The sequence below is a fragment of the Podospora pseudoanserina genome, chromosome 3, assembly GCF_035222485.1.
Source record: "Podospora pseudoanserina strain CBS 124.78 chromosome 3, whole genome shotgun sequence".
Lineage (NCBI taxonomy): Eukaryota > Fungi > Ascomycota > Sordariomycetes > Sordariales > Podosporaceae > Podospora > Podospora pseudoanserina.
In genome coordinates this window covers 3,218,194-3,237,792 of record NC_085922.1, presented here as the reverse complement: position 1 = coordinate 3,237,792, position 19,599 = coordinate 3,218,194, and the positions used below count along the sequence as shown (strand labels likewise).

At 53.5% G+C, this 19,599-nt stretch overlaps 7 protein-coding genes across 7 annotated transcripts; 4 read left to right on the top strand and 3 right to left on the bottom strand.

Annotated features, from left to right (window-relative positions):
• Window positions 1–213: 213 nt before the first annotated feature.
• Window positions 214–4,472, bottom strand: acl2 (beta subunit of ATP citrate lyase). Its single transcript, XM_062946042.1, has 5 exons — window positions 2,820–4,472; window positions 2,258–2,718; window positions 2,173–2,190; window positions 1,621–1,795; window positions 214–1,547 (listed from the first exon to the last, which is right to left on the bottom strand). Exons 2-5 carry the CDS (start codon window positions 2,678–2,680, stop codon window positions 697–699), a joined length of 1,467 nt encoding a protein of 488 aa, XP_062802089.1. The 5' UTR covers window positions 2,681–2,718; window positions 2,820–4,472; the 3' UTR covers window positions 214–696.
• acl1 (ATP citrate lyase subunit 1) lies at window positions 3,737–7,300 on the top strand. Its single transcript, XM_062946041.1, has 2 exons — window positions 3,737–5,345; window positions 5,405–7,300. The coding sequence occupies exons 1-2, from the start codon at window positions 4,872–4,874 to the stop codon at window positions 6,935–6,937; spliced, it is 2,007 nt and encodes a 668-aa protein (XP_062802088.1). The 5' UTR covers window positions 3,737–4,871; the 3' UTR covers window positions 6,938–7,300.
• A 1,906-nt stretch (window positions 7,301–9,206) lies between these two features.
• On the top strand, window positions 9,207–9,584 carry MRPL33 (39S ribosomal protein L33, mitochondrial; the record flags this gene model as incomplete). The annotated part of the gene is made up of 1 exon (XM_062946040.1): window positions 9,207–9,584. The coding sequence occupies one exon, from the start codon at window positions 9,207–9,209 to the stop codon at window positions 9,582–9,584; it is 378 nt and encodes a 125-aa protein (XP_062802087.1).
• Window positions 9,585–10,922: 1,338 nt separating this feature from the next.
• Window positions 10,923–11,541, bottom strand: EAF3 (Esa1p-associated factor; the record flags this gene model as incomplete). Its single annotated transcript, XM_062946039.1, has 3 exons — window positions 10,923–11,095; window positions 11,158–11,267; window positions 11,321–11,541. 3 exons carry the CDS (start codon window positions 11,539–11,541, stop codon window positions 10,923–10,925), a joined length of 504 nt encoding a protein of 167 aa, XP_062802086.1.
• A 2,385-nt stretch (window positions 11,542–13,926) lies between these two features.
• QC764_309265 (uncharacterized protein) lies at window positions 13,927–16,426 on the top strand. Its single transcript, XM_062946038.1, has 2 exons — window positions 13,927–14,468; window positions 14,533–16,426. The coding sequence occupies exons 1-2, from the start codon at window positions 14,163–14,165 to the stop codon at window positions 14,794–14,796; spliced, it is 570 nt and encodes a 189-aa protein (XP_062802085.1). The 5' UTR covers window positions 13,927–14,162; the 3' UTR covers window positions 14,797–16,426.
• Window positions 14,970–17,047, bottom strand: QC764_309260 (uncharacterized protein). Its single transcript, XM_062946037.1, has 2 exons — window positions 15,972–17,047; window positions 14,970–15,905 (listed from the first exon to the last, which is right to left on the bottom strand). The coding sequence occupies exons 1-2, from the start codon at window positions 16,291–16,293 to the stop codon at window positions 15,376–15,378; spliced, it is 852 nt and encodes a 283-aa protein (XP_062802084.1). The 5' UTR covers window positions 16,294–17,047; the 3' UTR covers window positions 14,970–15,375.
• On the top strand, window positions 16,984–19,593 carry QC764_309250 (uncharacterized protein; the record flags this gene model as incomplete). Its single annotated transcript, XM_062946036.1, has 2 exons — window positions 16,984–17,086; window positions 17,137–19,593. Exons 1-2 carry the CDS (start codon window positions 17,084–17,086, stop codon window positions 19,591–19,593), a joined length of 2,460 nt encoding a protein of 819 aa, XP_062802083.1. The 5' UTR covers window positions 16,984–17,083.
• Window positions 19,594–19,599: the final 6 nt, after the last annotated feature.

Genomic DNA, 19,599 nt, shown 5'->3' with positions numbered 1-19,599 from the left:
TTTTGTTGTGGTGTGCCTGAATCATATCTTACGTTTTCAACCTAACCTTGTTTATTTACAGTTCTCTTATTGAGACCCTGATATGGGGTCGTGGGTGCAAAAGGTGTGTATTCACATGGTTCAGAGAACAAGGAGAGACACTTTTGGCTGACCTTGGGCCCATCCAAACATTCTCGGTTCCCTTGAATTTATAAAACCTAGGCATTAGTCTGGCACTCGACAACATCTTTCACATTCAAGCCTCAGGGAATCTTGGTTTCAAATATGAGAACCAAATCTAACTATTCAATGCCTCGCAAACTATGGATCAATGACCAAATCAAACACCACAGCAAAGCAAACCAAACAAACACTAGGAAGCGTACGTATTTCAACTTTTCCGCTCCATCTAGCTTGCCAGCCAAACAACAGAAAGATCCCAAAACAAAAACAGCAGCAACTAGCTACACTACATAGCGCTTCCTCGTTTTATTATACTTTCTAAACAAAGGGGTTTGTGACAAATAAACAGAACCGTTTCCCTTTCCATTCTTATCCGTTCTCCCCTCCTTCCCGCCCACCCGGCATGAAAGATGCGCCCCAATTACAAAAAAAGAAAACAGAAGAACACGGCAGAGAAGAGACTGGATAGACATGGAAGGGTGCTATCTAGGTCCTCAAAATGAATTTTTTATCATGACGTTCATACTGAAACATTTAAGCCTTGAACTCCTCGATACCGGCAGCCTCCCACTTGCCGGGGATGAGGGCAAGGGGCACGATACCGCTGACGTGCATCTCGGGGCCGAAGATCTTGGCCTGGAGGCCGAGTTCTTGTGTCGCGGCCTTCATGTTCTTGAGACCCTCCTGGTAGTTGGGGCCGGCACGACGGACCCAGATCTGGACGTTGTGCTCGTTGAGAGCCTTGGCGTACTCTCTGAGGGCCTTGATCACACCCTTGAAGGTGGAGGCAACGTTGGTGAAGTTGGCAATACCACCACCGATGAACAGGACCTTGCCCTTGTCGCTCAATGGCGCACGGAGCATAAGGTCGAGGACAGTGCGGGCATAGTGGTAGGTCTGGGACTCGGTGGGAGCACCAGAGTACTCACCATAGTTGGCAAGCTCGTCGGCGAAACCAGCAGAGGCAATGGCATCGGCGTAGACGACGGAAGCACCACCACCAGCGACCAGAGTCCAGATTCTGCCGTTGGGGTTGAGGACGGTAAGCTTGAGGGATGCGCCAGTCTTCGCGTCAAGCTCAGCGATGTAAGCCTCCTCCTTGCTGAGCTCACGGCCGAAGGGAGCAGGGAACTCGATTGGGGGACCGGCATCAATGTTGACGGAACCGTTGGCTGATGATGGGGCAGTGATGCCGAGAGCAGCTGGCGATCTGGCAATGGCCCACTTCACACCGCACTCGAAGTCGGCAGTCTGATCGAGCTTGGCAGCCAAGTCCAAGAAGTGAACGCTGGCGGAGGTGGCATCCTCGTTGGGAATGACCACAAGGGGGTTGATCTCCATGTATGTGAACTGGCAGTCAACATAGACGGCATAGAGACGGACAACTAGGGTTTCTTGGTAAGCAGATGCACGGCAGATAAGTCCCCCCAAAAAAAAAAGATAAACTTGTCAACTTACTGAAGTCAACCAGGACATTGTGAAGACCCTTGGGGATCTTCTTCAGGAGAGTAGCGGCAATCTCCTCGTTGGAGGGGAACTCGGAGAGATCCACGGGAATGAGGATCTTCTCGGCCTTCTCGTCGACATCACCAACATCAACACCGCCCTCGTGGGTGAAGAGAATCCAGTCGCCCTGATATCATGGTCAGTTATGGGTTTCTTTTTGGAGTTGCATCGGTGTTGGAGCGGCGTGCACAAGCAACAGGTGCAAGTGAGACTTTGATGGCGCCAGATCCACAGCATAACCTGGTTTAGCCTTCCGCTCGTCCGGCTCGGTAGCCTGTATCAGGCGGCCCGCAACGCCAGGACCGGCATGAACGATCGCTGCAGATTATAAACCCCCAGAAAATCCCGGTGTTTGCATTCTGGCTTTGTTTTCTTCATCTGCCATGCGATTTTTCAACATCCGCATCCTGCGTTGACAACACCACCCTCAACGATTTCCGATTGGCGATTGGGGTTTTGCCAAGCCTGGCTTCATTCAATTGGAGATGCACACAACCAACTTACATCGCGGACTGAGTTGATCTAAGGGATTCGTTAGCGCCAAATTCCTCCGTTACGAAACACACCAACCAGCACGCGCCACACTTACGTTGATATAGTATTCGGTGTTGGCGGGGTGAGGCACAAAGGGCTCGACCAGGAATTGGCGGAGGACACCCTCGACATGCTCAACCTGCTGTGTCTTGCCAGCACGCTCAGCGATCCACGCCTTCGCCTCGGGCCATGTCTTGTTGAGAGCGAGAAGACCGCTCTTTCCACGGCGCTTGATCAGCTGATCGGGCTTCGCAACGAACTTGGCATCCGACTGGAGGAGCCACGGGTATGTGACCTCAGCCTGGTCAAGAACGGTAGAGACGTCCTGGTCCTCGGGAAAGTGAAGAGAGGCGAGTCTAGGAGGGGGGTTGTGCTTGGTAGGGGGAGGGAGAGTGCTGGGCTTGATCACAGGGGCGCGAGTGAGGTGGTAGTTGATGATGGCCTTGCCATCGGCCTCGAGAATGCTTTTCGCCGACATGATGTGAGTTGTGTGGTTGTTCCTTTCGTCTTCTGTTTCTTGAGAGTTTGCAGTGGTCAGCTTTGTGGCCCGGTGAAAGTGAAGGAGGAGGATGATGATGATGAGGCGGGAAACGCATTGAATGCGAGGGGTTGCTCACCTAAAGTTGATTGAGCTACCAAGCTTCTTCCCGAGTGGGTGGACTGGGCGAGTGCTCAAACGAGGGGCAATTCGTTAAAGGGATGAGGACACCGGGAGAGAGAGGACGAGATGGAGGAGAATGTCGAAAAAAGGAGAGTGATTTGGAAAACGAGCAGCAACTAACTTCTTTCACTTGTTGCTCTGGGCGGGCACGCAAGGGAATGGGACCGTCGCTTCCTTGGGATTTGGGTTGGGGGGGATGGGCCAGAAAAAAGGTACCGATGTCCCGCCCGCCAAAAACAAGCCAAACCATTGGGGTTGGTGGGTTGAACCCAAGCGGGGCAATTGTCCTGGGGGCGGTCAAGGGACCCGAGGTACCAATACTTCGGTGACACCTCCAGCTCCCAAGCCTACCTAGCTAGCCCCGTCGAGGGGGGGGACCCGACCGAACCCTGCATTCTGTCCATCCTGTCCTGTCTCTCCATCTCTCTCTCTCTCCCTCTCCTTTCTTTCCGCCCTCGTCACCTTGAGAACCAACCCTCAAATCACTGAGTCTCGATGGTTTTGAGTTTCTGGATCCTGCGGGAGGCACGCAGGCGGCGCAGAGCTACCTGACTGCGACGATAGTGGGGTTTCTCGTCGTGAATCTGAGGTGCTGTTCGTGCAATAGGTGTGCGCAGTAAGGTGCATACGATACGTCCCTGGCAATGCCCCAACTGCCATCCATATTCCATTCACCTCAGCGCATCTCGCCGAGGTCTGAGTCTCTGTCTGCGGCTGTGGATTCCCTGCATCACGGTGTCCGCAAGGCGGAGGGTGTTGGGGATCATCCGGCCCCGAACAGCAGCTCCCGTCCTCCTGGGGTCATCCTGTATCACGGGCTCCCGGGCTGACATCTTGTCCTGTCCTGTCTCGAGCCTGACGGTCTGACGGGTGTCTCTTTTCTTTTCTTTTCCTTTCCTCACGACAGCAGCAACAGGTGTTCTGCCATCAGCCTGCCATGTGTACACGTCCGGCTCGGTCGGCCCTTGGCCTGGTTCAATGTGTATGATTGTGTGTGGGTGCGTGGGTGCCTGTAAAAATTAGCTGGATCTTTTACGACCTTCTCCTGTCCCCGCCCGCCGTTGCCGATCGGGCCCCGGTCTCCATACCGTCTCCAGGTCAGATCAAAGTTGATCCCATCTCTCGAGAACGTGGGTTATGGAGAGCTTATGGAGGTTACCCCGCGCTGGCAAGTGTTCTCGGCACCGTGTTCAGCAGGCCATGCCTGTTGACCTTGACCTTGAAGGACTGTCTCATATGTTCCTCCCATCTTTGATCTCTCTCTGTCTCATCATGGGAGCACGGTCGATTGTTGATGATGATAAAGAACATTTTGGAAGAGTGTCGGGGGCTTGGTGCCAGCGAAGATCGGATCATGCTGTGGCTCTGGTGGCTCCGGGCCGCGCAGGTACCTGTACATGGGCCGCACCAGACCTTGCCAAGGGACGGCGGGGTCCACCCTCGACCGCCCGCTGTCAAAGTTCGCTGGTCAGAAAAGCGCAGGTCTGGCTGGAATTGGTGAAAGTCCGCTGGGCGATCGGACGTGATGCGACCAGGGGGTGCGAAAAAGAGTTGGGGAAACTGGCGGTGTTTGTTGGATGGTTGACCTGGTGGCGGTCCAATTAGCTGCAGCTAGCGCCCGCAACATTTCTTGGGATTCCAGCAAGCTAGCTGTCGCCAGGGCACTGCTTCACTAAACTGCGGAGCTCTCGCCCACCTCACGCCCTGCAGCTCTCGAGTAGCAGGTAAACCCCCCCCGAGAGCCCGTTCCCGTCAACGAGAGAGGGACACAAGGACCGACAAAAAACCTCCCACCCAAAATCCAACCCACCTCGGCCACCACCCACCTCTCCTCTCCATCTTTTCAGAGAATCACTTTCTCCTTTCTCTCCTTTTCTGTCCTTCTACATTTCCACCATCACCACCCTCACCCTCCTCCCTTCTCCCCTCCTTGCTGTTTTCTTTTTCTCTTGTTCCAAGACGGCAACAGAACCCACATCTTCACAGCCAGACAGACACAGAACCCACCATGTCTCCCGCTGCCTCCAACGGCACCAATGGTGCGAATGGTGCTTCCAACCCAACTGGCGGTCTGTCTGCCAACGACAACATTCGCAGATTCGCTGCCCCCAGCAGGCCACTGAGCCCTCTCCCCGCCCACGCTCTCTTCAACGACAAGACGAGATGCTTCGTCTACGGCATGCAGCCCCGCGCCGTGCAGGGCATGCTCGATTTCGACTTCATCTGCAAGCGGGCGACCCCCTCCGTCGCCGGCATCATCTACACATTCGGCGGCCAGTTCGTCAGCAAGATGTACTGGGGCACCAGCGAGACTCTTCTCCCGGTCTACCAGGAGGTGCCCAAGGCCATTTCCAAGCACCCCGATGTTGATGTCGTTGTCAACTTTGCTTCCTCCCGCTCAGTCTACCAGTCCACCATGGAGCTGATGGAGTACCCCCAGATCAAGACCATTGCCATCATTGCTGAGGGTGTCCCCGAGCGTGTAAGTGTTTTCGTCTCAGCAGCGATTGGTCGAGAGACTGACGGTTTGGCTTCCTCCAGCGTGCTCGTGAGATCGCCCACATTGCCAAGAAGAAGGGCGTCACCATTATCGGCCCTGCCACCGTCGGTGGCATCAAGCCCGGCTGCTTCAAGATTGGTAACACTGGTGGTATGATGGACAACATTGTTGCTTCCAAGCTCTACCGCAAGGGTTCCGTTGGCTACGTTTCCAAGTCCGGTGGCATGTCCAACGAGCTCAACAACATTATTGCCAACAACACGGATGGTGTCTACGAGGGTGTGGCCATTGGTGGTGATCGTTACCCCGGCACCACCTTCATTGACCACCTCTTGCGTTACCAGGCCGATCCTGGGTGCAAGATCCTCGTCCTCCTCGGTGAGGTCGGTGGTGTCGAGGAGTACAAGGTCATTGATGCCGTCAAACAGGGCATCATTACCAAGCCCATTGTCGCGTGGGCTATCGGTACCTGCGCCAGCATGTTCAAGACTGAGGTTCAGTTCGGCCACGCTGGTGCCTTTGCCAATTCTCAGCTCGAAACTGCCAAGATGAAGAACGAGAGCATGAGGGAGGCCGGTTTCTACGTCCCCGAGACCTTCGAGGACATGCCCGCTCTCCTTAGGCAGGTGTACGAGAAGCTCGTCAAGGAGGGCACCATCAAGCCCCAGCCCGAGCCCGTTGTGCCCAAGATCCCCATCGATTACTCGTGGGCCCAGGAGCTTGGTCTCATCCGCAAGCCCGCTGCCTTCATTTCCACCATTTCCGATGACCGTGGCCAGGAACTCCTCTACGCTGGTATGCCCATCTCAGACGTGTTCAGGGAAGATATCGGTATCGGTGGTGTCATGTCTCTGCTGTGGTTCCGCCGCCGCCTCCCACCATACGCCTCCAAGTTCTTGGAGATGGTCCTCATGCTTACCGCTGACCACGGCCCCGCCGTGTCGGGTGCCATGAACACCATCATCACCACCCGTGCCGGTAAGGACCTGATCAGCGCTCTCGTCTCTGGTCTCCTCACCATCGGTTCTCGTTTCGGCGGTGCCCTTGACGGTGCCGCTGAGGAGTTCACCAAGGCCTTTGACAAGGGCCTCAGCCCCCGTGAGTTCGTCGACAGCATGCGCAAGGCGAACAAGCTCATTCCCGGTATTGGTCACCGTGTCAAGTCCCGCAACAACCCCGATTTGCGTGTGGAGCTCGTCAAGGAGTACGTCAAGGCCAAGTTCCCCAACCACAAGCTTCTCGACTATGCGCTCGCCGTCGAGACCGTCACCACCTCCAAGAAGGACAACCTCATTCTCAACGTCGATGGCTGCATTGCCGTCTGCTTCGTGGACCTGGTCAGAAACTGCGGTGCCTTCACCGCCGAGGAGGCCGAGGACTACCTCGGCATGGGTGTGCTCAACGGTCTCTTTGTTCTTGGTCGCAGCATTGGTCTTATTGCCCACTACCTCGATCAGAAGAGACTGCGCACTGGCCTCTACCGCCATCCTTGGGATGATATCACCTACCTTCTTCCTTCCCTCCAGCAGTCTGGTCCTCCAGGCGCCGAGGGCCGTGTTGAGGTGCAGATGTAAGCGGTTTTTGGGCATTGTTAGACAAATCAAAAGTTGGCGCGCAAACGGACATGGGTTTAGAGGAAACTACACGTTTTTTACGTCAACGAATGGAATTATTTGGTCATGATTTTTTTTTATTATTTTTTTTTGAACTCTGTATTGTTCTGATGTCTTTTCGTCTTTTGTTTGCTATCCATGCAACATGTGGAAAAGATGCTAGACATTGGGGGGGTTGTGTACGGATGGGTGGTGGGGACGGTCATGGATGGGAAACCAAGGGATGGGATTTGAACACCTCTTGTTGTGATTTTTAAGTTACATAGCTAAGCACTTTAATGAAGATATGGAAGTGATTTGTTGCTGTACTTGGTTTACCGTGAGAGATTTTGTGCTTGTGATGGTCCATGATTTTCGTCCGAAAGTGTATCTTCATGAATACCATCCCTGAGTGAATACCATCCCTCGGTGAACGGTTGCGCCAGGATACTCGAGATGGCAATTCCCTAGCAAGCTGCGAGTCAATTCCGTCCCTGCTTCTTGTGCCTATTTGGAAGAGTGGGACATGCACAGTACCTCTGTCCTCCGACATGCATGGTGATCAGATGGGGACCTGCTGTGTTGGACATGATGCCCGTCATCCCGCAGTGCCTTGCCTCGTGGTATGCAGCTCCGGTGTCATGATAGTCACTGCCTGCCCACATGGGACCAGGGTGAGCTTCACATTGCTCCTTATCTTGACTATGTTCTCGGGCTGTTCCTGCAGCTTGCATTGCGTCGGGGTCCAACATTCAGGAGGTACATCCTCCACATGGCGAACTAGGGGATTATAATGAAAGAGGAATGTGTGTCGAGATGTTTTACATTTTGTTGCTATGGTGGTGAGTGAAGTTGCATCTCATGTACGCCAAGGTTCTGGAAACGCAGTGAAGATGCTTGCTCGAGAAAGGTTGAGGCTAGTGATGTAGTATTTGGAATTGGCTTTTGACGATGCGGGTGAGCGGCCTTCTTGGCTTTGGGATGGCGCCCTCGATCAAGGATATCAAGATCGTGGGGGTCTCTGTCTCCCTTATTCTGTGTAGAATTTGGAATTCTGGACTTCAACTTTCCCCATTCTGTTCAATCATTGCGAACACATCGCCAAGTTGATACCCACGATTCTGATGTCGATAAGTGGTGGTGATGTTACAATGGCGGGGGTCGTTTGAGAGCTCACCTCCTATGGATGGATAGATTTCCGGGCTGGAACTACTGTCCACTGACAAATGTTGAAATGCCGGCTTGGACGGCCAGACAGACAGACGAGCTGTTGCCAATTTTGGCGGTTAGGATTTGGCTTGGATGAATGTTTCCCCCCCTCCTCGCATCCAGGTGGAACCGCAAGCTTTCCTTGGGTTGTTGGTTGTTCCAGGGTATCGTGTTGAATGGAACCTGCGGAGTTGTGCTTTGTGTCAAAACAACTCGAAAGTAGCTGTACATACCAATGTACTGGTACTTTGTCGTCGGCCTCAAAGTTACCTACCCGCAAAGGAGCTGAATCGCCGAACTGCCCGGGGGACGGGAATGCTGGTGATGGTGGTGGTTGGTGGGTGGATGTGTACTCCGTGTAACCCAAGCCCCATGGATTTCCTCACCATTCTCTGATCGTTGCAAATCTAATCTCATTCTCCTCATCCTCAGCATTGCTAAAAAGTCCTCGGCTCGGTCGGGTCGGAAGCATCTGACATCCGTACCATCCTCAATGACGGAGCTCCCGGCGGCGGTGTCAAGCCATTACAAGCTGGGCACCTTGAGAACTTGGAAGCGGGAGCTATAGTGGGGAACGTTGAACCCCACCAAAAGCTCCGGTCCCAAAAAGGCGGAAAAGCCCGGCAGAATTTCTTCCGTGGTTTTGAGTTTGGGCGGCTCCGGGGTTGGGGTTGGACTGGGATGGGTAGGCCTTGGCATGAATCGCTGATTGACCCAGCTATCGCGACTGTTTTGCTGCCGACTCCGAAGATTGTCAGTTCGTCAACGAAGGTCCGAAGAGATAGTAAATCACACGAGTCGAGTCGGAGATTGGGTTCGCGCCGCTGGTCGCTAGCTTGCTGAGAAGGAGAAGAAGGGAAAAAGGAGATAACAAAAAGGTTTGTTCTTGTCCTCGTCGAGCAGCCGACTTTTTGATTCCCCAGATCTGGAGGGGATTCACGCCTCGGAGAGAACACCCTACCAATTTCCCCTCCCGTTCAGAACGCAAGCTAACCCCCTCCCAGCTCCCACAACCACCACAGCCACACATCCCACCGCCATCATGTCCTACTTCCGCATAACCCTCCACCGCTCAGCCATCGGCCTCCCCCAGCGCACCCGCGACGTGTTATCTGCTCTCGGCCTCCACAAGCGCTCCCAGACCGTCTACCACCCCGTCGAGCCCCAATTCGCAGGCATGATCATGAAAGTGAAAGAACTCGTCAAAGTCGCCGAGGTCGACCGCAAGCTGGAAAAGTGGGAGGTCAAGGCTGAGAGGAGACCCGACAGCGGCTTCTACTTGGAAAAAATGGTGCCGAGGATGGAGGATGGGGGGCAAAAGGTTGGGTCGAGGGTTTTGGCTAGCCTTCGGGGGGAGGAGGGCGGGGAGATGACAGTTGAGGGGGTTAGGACTGAGGGGGGTGGACAGGTTAGATTATGAATGGGGGATGAAAGGGGGAGGAAAGAGGGAAGGGAAGGGAAGGGAAGGGAAAGGGAAGGGAATGTATGATATTGTTGGGGGATACCAAAAGGGAAATAAAGGAAAATGAACGCATGACAATACCGCTCGAATTCGTGATGTCGGAGTTGGAGGTGAGAGGAGAGTTCACCAAATGGGTGCTCTCCAGAGATGCCATCAACACATTGACACATTACCAACTCGTATACCTAACCTCTCTTCAACCCCCAAAGAGACCAGTAAAAACCACATCAAAACCACAAGCAAAAGCCAGCACAAAGCACGTCACATCACCATCACCACACCCCAACAAATAATAATTGAGAACAATCTCTTAGTATTCGCCTCTTCCCTACCCATCTAAAAAAAAAAATTTCCAAGAACCCTGAAAGCCACAGCAAGTTTTCCCAAGTAAGTCCAAGCTCACCCTTGTGCCCTCCTTGTCCACCAACCATAGCTTCCCTGGCTCCTATCAAATGCTTCTTTCTGAGTGAATAAAACCGAGACCTTTCCCTCTGATTTACCTGTCGAAAACGAAAAACTGGCCTTGTTTTTGCCTCACGGCTTGCTTGCCCAGTCATGATGAGCTGATGATTACCTGGATCCTAAAAGTGTACAATAGTCGAAAACAAGAAAAAAGAAAGAAAAAGAAAAAGAAAAAAAGACAACCCTCCCCAGAGAACCACCCAGTTGATATCAATCCTAACCCCCCTTGAACAACGGAAAAATGAAGCCCAGAGAGAAAAAGGAAGAACATGTCGCTTGGTGAAAATAAAAATTCGGGCTTTTGGGTTGTGCAGTGTGTAGAAGACGTTGTGGTGTGCAGTGTGATGAATTGATTGACGAAGAAGTCTTTCCCTCTCTACCTCTCTCTTCTTCCCTGACCATCCTAGTCGCATCTAACCAGAGTGGCAGATCTTTCGGATATTAATCAAGGAAAAAGAGCGGCCAAGCTACACCGAAGTGAAGCAGATATGTCCAGAGGAATTTGTGGAGGAGGAAAAACTCAAGTTTGTGTGGTGATACAGTAGATGTGGCTGATGTCGAAATCGAGATGGTGACTTTGATAAGTGATGAAGAGTGAACAAGGCTTTTGCCCGTGGGTGGCAAGTAAAACACCAAAGAAAAAGCCGATGTCGGTTGCTGATACCCTCACTCAAGTGGATAACCCGACGACTGCCTCTTCAGCCGTATCCATCGCTGTCATGCCAGACGCTTGCACCTCTGCATCGCAATCATCTAATCCGATGAGTCGGGCGAGCTGAGCTCCGACAGGGTCGACGACGCCGCGCTAGGGGATGCAAGAGGAGGAGCATTATCCTAAGTGCTCTTCGCCGCATCCACGTAGTCATTGCCGGGCTGCTCGTACTCGTTGACGAAGTAGCGAGAATGCTGACGGGAGAACCACTTTGTGAACGTCTCCAGCTCGTCGCGGAGGCGGTTGACGGACTGCTGATCCATGTTGGTCTGCGCGATAAGCTCGGGAAGCGAGACTGTATACGGGATGTGGTTAGCACGCTCCTCAATTGTGCAGGAGTGTAGGAAGAAAACATACCAAGGAGACGAGTCAGGTGCTCAGCACCGTAGGTGTCGCTGGCACAAGTGTGGTTGGGGTCGGATGAGTTCCACAACTGGTGCATCTCATGGTATTGGCCACGCTCGAATCTACGATATCAGTCAGTCGACGGCCTACCAAAAGAGCTCAAAGAACGACATGCCTGTAGAGCAGAATGCGGCCCAAGCAGCGATCAAAGTACTCGCGGAGACCCGAAACAGTCTCGTCCAAGATGTCATAGGCAGATGAACCCTCCTCACGGTGAGGGCGCTCGTAGGCGAGATAGTTGTCCAGAATCTCGTTGACGGGATGAGCGTGGGGCAGGGGCACCAGCTGCTGGTTCTTGGTGACGTTCTCCCAGTCATCGACCAAGAGAGCCTTCATGTGGTCGGGGAGAGGGATATTGATCGAGGGGCGGTTGTGGAAGTTGTCCTCCTATGTAACATGTTAGCTTGCTGTATATTTCAGAAATCAAACCAAACCAAAGAAGCGCCCTGCCACTGGACACAGGATGTGCTATCAATCTACTCGGATCGATAGTTTGGAAGAATGATAAAGAAAAAGCTAAAGGTTGTATCCTCCCAACGCTTGTGTCGAAGGTAGTCGTCATGACAGTTAGAAACATACAGAATCGGGAATCAACCGATAAGCCCTCGGGGCCAACACCTTGTCCGAAGAGATAAACCAGCCACGAGGAACAGCAAAAACTCGCTCAAAGGCAAGCGGGGAGGTGTCCTCGCTAGCCTCGTCGACTACTTCCCCGCAGGACAGAATGAACTGCTGGATGTTGAACACCATCCTCTGGAGCTTGCAATGAAAAACTCGGGTCGCTTGTTCGAACTTCAAGAGGGTGTCGGCAGCACCAGGCTGCCCAGACTTGAAGTGAGGCACCCGGTCCGGGTATCGAACCTCGGCAGGGAGTCCGGCGAGGGGGGGGTTGAAGCTGGGGTCGATATACTCCCAGTTACGCTCAATCTGCGCCATCGCCTGTGGGAGTACGCCCTGCTGTCTGGCCTTGAGAATCTTGGGGTGATTGATGCCAATCTTACCCTTGTCGGAGCGCTGAGACTTCATCACGTAGCGATCATCAAAATTGATGCGGCCGTTTTTAACATAGACCGAAGTCGCAGGGGTTGGAAGCACAGTAAGGTTGTCGTGCAAGTCGGCTTCAGCAGCGTACCGCGCAAGTTTTTCCTCAATTGTCTCGTCTTCCTTTGGCTGGATCATCTTTGCTTTGGTGGCTCGAGTGACTCGAGTGGTTGGGGCAGGCCGAGGAGGGACGACGCGAGTTGATCTTCGAAGAGGAGGCATTGCAGCACCGGATCACGACAATTTGTAGATATTTGTACATGTGTTTGAAAATTGCTCCTTTCGCCGAGATGTGTCGATGTCGTGGTCCTGCGACTGAGGGTATTGTGGTGGGAAAAGGTCCGCAACGCCGAGATTGGAGATTGGTGGGTGTGAATTGTTCAAGAAGATGTAGTCGGCGAGGGCTGGCTTGAAACGGCTGGACAGTCGCAGAGGGAGCAACGCCATGCTACTATTGTGTGCGGTGCTGAACGCGGGTCCTATTGTGAGAACGCCAGAGAGTGACCCTCCTTATTCACCCACAGTCGAATGTTGTTGCTCTGATCCCCCCGGCCCAGTGTTGATTCACCAAATCTCTTTCGTCCCAACTCCAAGTGATACCTCCAAGTTATGCTTCAAAAGTGATGTCCCGGGCAGTCGACCACCCATGAAAGCTCTCCTCCAGAATTCAAGATATTGTGTTTCAAGAGGCAGATGGTTGTGTGTGTAAAATGCAAAAAGGAAGGCACCCGGCCCGACTGTGTCGCAGAAAGACAAACAATGTAAGCAAATGCAAATGCCAACTCACCTGTTCAAGATCATAATCACGAGCACGTCTCTGATTGCCTCGCCCGCTGGCCGTCGTCGCCCCCTGCTGGGTACGCTCCTCACTGCCACGAGCAGAACTCATGTCGGAACCACCGGTGCGAGCAGCAGTCGTTCCCTTCTTAGGTCCCTTCGATTTGCCGGACTGGAGGTTCTTGTACTGGGCCATGAGTTGCGAAGCCAGCTCCTTGTTCTCGTCTGTGAATTTGCGAACGCGGTCCTGCGGGACCCAGTCATCCCAGCTGGACTTCCAGCCCTTGTAGTGGATTTTGTACTGCCAGCCGTCACTATTGTCGGCGGCCTGAACGTCGAGGATTTTGGCCTCGTACAGCATCTCCATGTGGAAGCAGAGGACCCGCTCATCCTTGACAAAGGGAGCCTGGGTGGCTTTGGATGGAGCCATCATGCAAAATTCTAGTTTTCCTTTTGCGCCAGAGGTCTTGATCGCGTCAAAAATCTCGATAGACAACTAAATAGGCGTCAATAAAAATGAATGAAGCGACCAGTGAGATTCATCAAGGGGTGTGGTTACCGTCTCGCTCTCTTTCTCTCTCTTTCTCTCTCTCTCTCTCGACAAAAAAAAAGTCGACGACTAAGCAGCCCAGAAAATGCTCGGCGGTGAGGGGAGCAAGTCGAAAACACGCAGTATCTGCGGGTCCTTGGTTAGAGTTTGTGAGATCTCGGCGTCGGCTGTTTGTCGACGATAAGTGAATGAAAAGTCAGGAAGATTTGGGTGTTTGGCTCTTGACAACAGTCAGGGATGGGAGTTGATAGATAGGAACCAAGGATCTCTGAGAGCACGGATCACGGGAACACGCGAAGCAGCAACCCCCCTAGCGCCTCTCAGCGACTTCCTTCAGCCTGCAGCAAGCCACTTTACGCGTCATTCAAACTCATATCCATGCTTCTACAACAGTCCAACTCATTCGATACTGACATAGACTCATCCCTCCATCTATCCACCTTACAACCTCTCATCAAACACAACATTCCCAGCTGCCAACCTCACACCAATCACCACCCACCATCTCACTCATCAATCTCGTTCATCATCTCACTCATCATCCCACTCATCATCTCACCACCACACATCTCACAAACAAAGACAAAAAATGCCCCCCATCACCGAAACCACCATCCTAACAAACTACCTCCTCATCCCCGCCCAACTCCCCGCCATCATCTCTCTCCAAGAATTCACCTCCCTCTTCCCCAAACCCATGCAACACTCTCCCCATATACGCACCCTCTACCGCGACCTCCAATCCCAACGCAACACCCTCCTCGACACCATATCCGAAGAAATCTCGTCCCAAGCCCGTCAAGGCAAAGCCCTGCGGCGCCACGTCCTAAAAGCCGGGCGTGAAGCCCAAGCTCAAGCACAAGAGCAAGACGACGAGATTGACATTGAAAGAATGGTTAGTTTCACCTCCCCCCACCCCCAAACACATACAATAACTAACCGGCCCCCCTCCTCCAAAAAGCTGGGTACCCTCCCCCCCCCAAAACAAAAACCACACCCTCCAATCCATTCTCCCCTCCCTCCAGGACGCCATCTCCGAACTCGAATCCCAGCTCCAGCTCCTCCAATCCGAGGAAGCCTCCCTGCTGGCGTCCGTCCAGAAAACTGTCGGCGACCTCAGCGATCTCCGCTACGGCCGTCTGGCAAACCCCAAACTGCCCGAGCAGGTCTTGGAGGGGTTGCAAGGGCTGCAAGAGACGTGCAAAGACAAGAACCGATCATGAATTTTTGAAGAACAAGTTTCTCTACATATTTCGAAGATGAGCAGCACGCACGCCCTGACACCTAACCCCCCACCTCACCCTGCCCCCAAAATGATTGGCACACAAATAGGTTGGTTAGCCCATGTTATACTGCAAACTACAACTTGAAGGATAATCAATAGGCCTTTAAAGATAATCAAAGGGCCTTTAAAGACGATGAAATAGGCCTTTAAAATGTTTAAAAGGCCTATTAATTTACTTTCGAGGCATGGTTTACAACATCACAGGGGCCAACTTACTTTTTGCTGTGTCAATCATTTTGTGGGCAGGGTGTGCCCCCCTAAAAAGTGCGCTCTTGTCTCAGATAAAACCGATTTCCATTTCCATCGCCCACCAGATCCCATATTTCCCAGCCTCTGATATATAAATAAAAGTAAAAAAGAGAGAGAAGAAAAAAGAAACAAGAAACCCCAAACGCTATGTTTCCAGCGCTGCTCTCTTCAGGGACACACTATTACACACACCCCACTACCATAAAACTACCCTTTCAAACACCAGCTACTACTCCTTTCCTACCAACAAACCCCTTACTCTCTCTCCTTATGACCGAGCATCCCCAGGCGCAGCCCCCCTCGGCGCAGCAGCAGCAGGGGCACCCGCACCAGCCCTCGGGCCCCCAGCCATGCCCTCGACTCTCTTGTTCATCATCGACCTCGAAACAAAGCTCACGCCCAACATCATAACCCAGCTCGGCACAGCATTCAACCCCCAGAAAAACCACCCCAGCGGCACCGCGAGGCCATTCTTGGCAAAAAACCCATCAATAGGGTGAAAGTAGCTGTCGCTCTCCACCTTGGTCCACTCCTCCTTGGGAGCCACATACGCGTCGACAATGTCCTGCGAGGTCACAGTCGTCGTATTGAGGCGCTTGACGTACAGCCCTGTCTCGGTAGGGGCAGGGAGAATCTCAAACAGCCAGATCACGCCCGTGGAGGCAGACCAAGAGTTGCAGAGGACAGGCTCGTCGTCGCAGTTCACACTGGCAAGGTGGAGATTATCGGGGGTTGGTTTGAGAGAGGCGAGTTTGAGTGCCGATTGGGAAAAGGCCGTATCGAGTTTGTCACAGCGGCCTGGAAATTTCATAGGGGTCAGTTGACTGTAGTTTGGGGACAGAGAGTGGAAAAGGGGCGCATTACCAAAGCAAGTCTTGTTCCCGCCCGTGATGAGCACCAGCCACTCCTCGGGAATGGTAGCCTCGGCGTGAACGGGGGCGTAAAGCGTGTCCTTCCAGTTGGCCAGAGTCAAGGTGTCGATCTTCTTGGGTTCTACCGTCTTGCTCTTGGGCTTGGGGATGGGTACTTGGACATTGTCGGCCGCTTCGGGGATGCCCGCGCTGCCGGAGAAGCTGGAGAGGAAGTTTTGGAATTTGGCTTTGTATTGCTCAAAGGGGGACTCGGCGGCGGCGGCGGAGAGGGGGCCGAGGGCCGCGAGGGCCGCGGTTGCTGTTGAGAAGCGCATTGTTTGTGATGTGTATTTGTGTGTGTGTGTGGGTGGATTACCAATAGTCGTCTCGGTGAATCAAAAACGATGACTGCAACAGTGTCGCCAGAAATGATGGAAGCAGAAGTGTGGCCCTTTCTTGACAGCTGTCCACGAGAGAAGATGGCGCAAAAAGTCTGAGAAAGATGATGGGAGGGAAAGGTGAGGTGTGGAGGAGGAGGAGGAGGAGGAGGAGCCAGGAATGAGGGGTGGTCTGACGTGCAGAGAGGAGAAGATGGAGAAAACAAGCAGCGGCCTGGCAAAAGTCACACCTTCTTCTTGACGGAAAACAAGAAGAACTCGTCGCAAATGGGGATCGCGAAAAGATGGAGATGTGGTGAAACTACCCTTGTTCCGGTCTGGTCCCCTGATGGACGCGTGCCCTGTCTAGTCTAGCCTCGCTTGTTTAATATTACGAATGTTGGGATATCTTCACTGTGACCCTGAACAGAGTTGTTGGTAAAAAGGTGTCATGACCAGTTAAGCCTGTTTCGGTTAGAGATAAGAGAGCAACTTGTCTCGCGACGGTCCGCCAGCTTGGGGTAAACAGCTGTCCGCCGGGCAACAAAGTGCATGGGGCAATAGAACTCCAGCCACACATGGCACGGACAGGGGGGGCTGCGCGGTGGGGTCGAGATTTGGTACAGTCGCGTCACAAGCTGTGGCTGTTGCGCTTCGAGGGGCTTGAAGAATCAACGTAGCACAGCAAATCCGTTTGCAAACACCAGCAAACAGACATTGAGCCGGCGCTTGGGTATTTTCCATCATTATGGTGTGTATTGTTTTTTTCAGTGTCAAAGTCATTGCTAATTCCCAGAATAGGCGCCGGACGAACCAAATCAAAAGCGCAAGCGCGGTCGCCCAGCAGGCGCGTCGAAGCCCGACGAGGACGTATCCCTACGTGGAGGAGAAGCTGTTTTGCAGGCCAATCGTAATGACAACGCCGAGGTTCGAACGACAACAAAAAGACGAGGCAGACCGCGAAAGAGCGATGATTCATCACCCGAAGAGCCTGCGCCAGAGCCATCACCAGCGCCAGAGGGGGCACCAAAACGAAAGGGTAGACCAAAGAAAAATGCTGAAACGGCGGGGGTGGGTGAAGGCTCAATAGCCGAAGAACAATCGACTCCGCCGACAGATACTTTGGAAGCATCACCAAAGAGGAGAGGTCGGCCAGCGAGAGCCCAAGAAGTTGAGCCGGAAACCGAGGAAACTGCGACCCAGACTGAAGAAATCTCGAGTATGGAGCCGAAGAAACGGGGGCGGAAAGCTCGATCAGGACAGGCTGAGGAAGTGGTAGACGAGGCGAGCACGGAGGTCGATGAATCAGCAGCAACAGCACCAAAGAGACGAGGGCGCCCCGGTCGGACAAAAGAGGCCGAACCAGGTCAGGAATCCCTCGTTGAAGAGGCTGAAGCGTCAACAGCAACAGAGCCCAAGAGAAGAGGGCGTCCAGCACGAACTCAAGAGATCAAGCAACCAGCAGGAGAGACAAGTGTTGTTGCGGAGGCCGAGGAAACATCACACCCGGCACGCAAGAGAAGAGGGCGACCTGCTCGATCTGAACTAGAAGCAGATCCAACCACCGAGGAGGCGGAAGAATCAACAGAAATAGCACCCAAGAGACGAGGACGGCCGGCACGGGCACAGGAGGCTGAACATGAGGAAGAAGCGACGGTTGAGGAGGTAGAAGAGCCGGCAGAGAAAGCGCCCAAGAAAAGAGGGCGCAAAGCAAAAGCCCCGGAATCCGAAAAGGAACCCGAACAAGCAGCAGCGGCGGCACCCGAAGAGGCGCCAAATACCGGGCGAAAGAGAGGACGTCCAGCAAAGAATCATGATGTCGAATCAGAGGAGCCAGAGCCTACTGAGACCAGGCCACGAAAGAGAGCCAAAGCAGCTGGAAATGCTGAGGAGCAGGAACAGCAAGAAGAGCCAAAAGCAAGGGGCCGGCCTGGCAAGAACCAAGCTCCCGCATCTCAGGAAGATACAGAAATGAGAGATGCAGAGCCAGCAGAGACCGACGGCAGACAACGCAGGAAAGGTCGAGGCTCCAACGAGGACGAGTCTCGCGAAGAGGCTGCCGCAGAGCCTGAGTCTCAACAAAAGGGTAAAAGCGCCAAGAACGCTTCGAAATCCAGGGGCAGACCCGGTCGCGTGGTTGGACAAGAGGAAGAAGACGCCCAAGACGAAAGCCAGCCCTCTGCTCGCCAACGAGGCAGAGGCAGAAAAAGCGCCGAAACCGCTGCTGAGCCATCCCCTCAGCCCTCGGAGCCGCAGAAGCGATCCAAGAAAGGATCTAGAGCGACCCTAGTTGAAATTTCCGTCTCTGAAGCTCAAAACCAAACCACCAACCATAAGCCCTCCAAAAAGAAGGACCGTCCTCAACCTCAACCCCAACCCCAACCCGAGACCGAACAAGAAGAAGAAGAAGAAGAACAAGAACAAGAACCCACCGACCCCCTATCCTCAGCCCCATACCGGCACCTCGCCCCCAAAACCCTCCACATCCCCCGTTCCACCATCCGCTCGAAATGGACACCCCTAGACCAACCCGCTATCTCAACAGTCGACAGCCTCATCCTCGACTCGTACATCCCCATCCTTGAGTCGATCGGAGGTAACAACACGGCGAGGTACACCGCCTCGCAAACGATCCTCCGGACTTTTGCTGGTAGACTGCATTCTAAACTGGTAAAAGGGATCCCTTTTCCTCCGGCGACGATCGGGACGAAGACGACAAAGGGGGTGGCGATTTCTGCGCAGGAGGCAGAGGTTAATTTTGAAAAGGTGATTGATGCGAGCAGGCATTTGGAGAGGCAGCTGGAGCCGTTGGTGCATAGCGTTGAGGTTTTGAGACGGGAGAAGGAGAGAGAGGAGGCGGGGTTGGAGAGGGATTATAGGGATCTGAGGCGGTTGGAGGAGAATGCGAGGGCGCAGGCTAGGGGGTGGAGGGAGAGGGGGAGGAGGGATCATGTGCTTGCTCCTGGGCGGAGGGAACGGGCTACCGGTCGGGGTGAGGCGGGTGGGGAGAAGGGGTTGGAGGTTGTGAAGAGGGAAAGGGTGGAGGTGAAGGGGAGAGTCTTTGAGGGGATTGAGGAGGGGGAGGAGGAGGTGATCGGGTTGGCGAGGCAGATTGGGAGTCATATGGAGAGTTTGAGGGGGAATTTGGGGCAGATTGAGGGGGTCGTGCCGGCTATACAGAAGTCGAAGGCGGTGCTGCAGGGGTTGCTTGGGAGGTATTTGAGTGAGGGGGAGTATGAAGGGGTTGTGCTTGGGTAAAAGGAG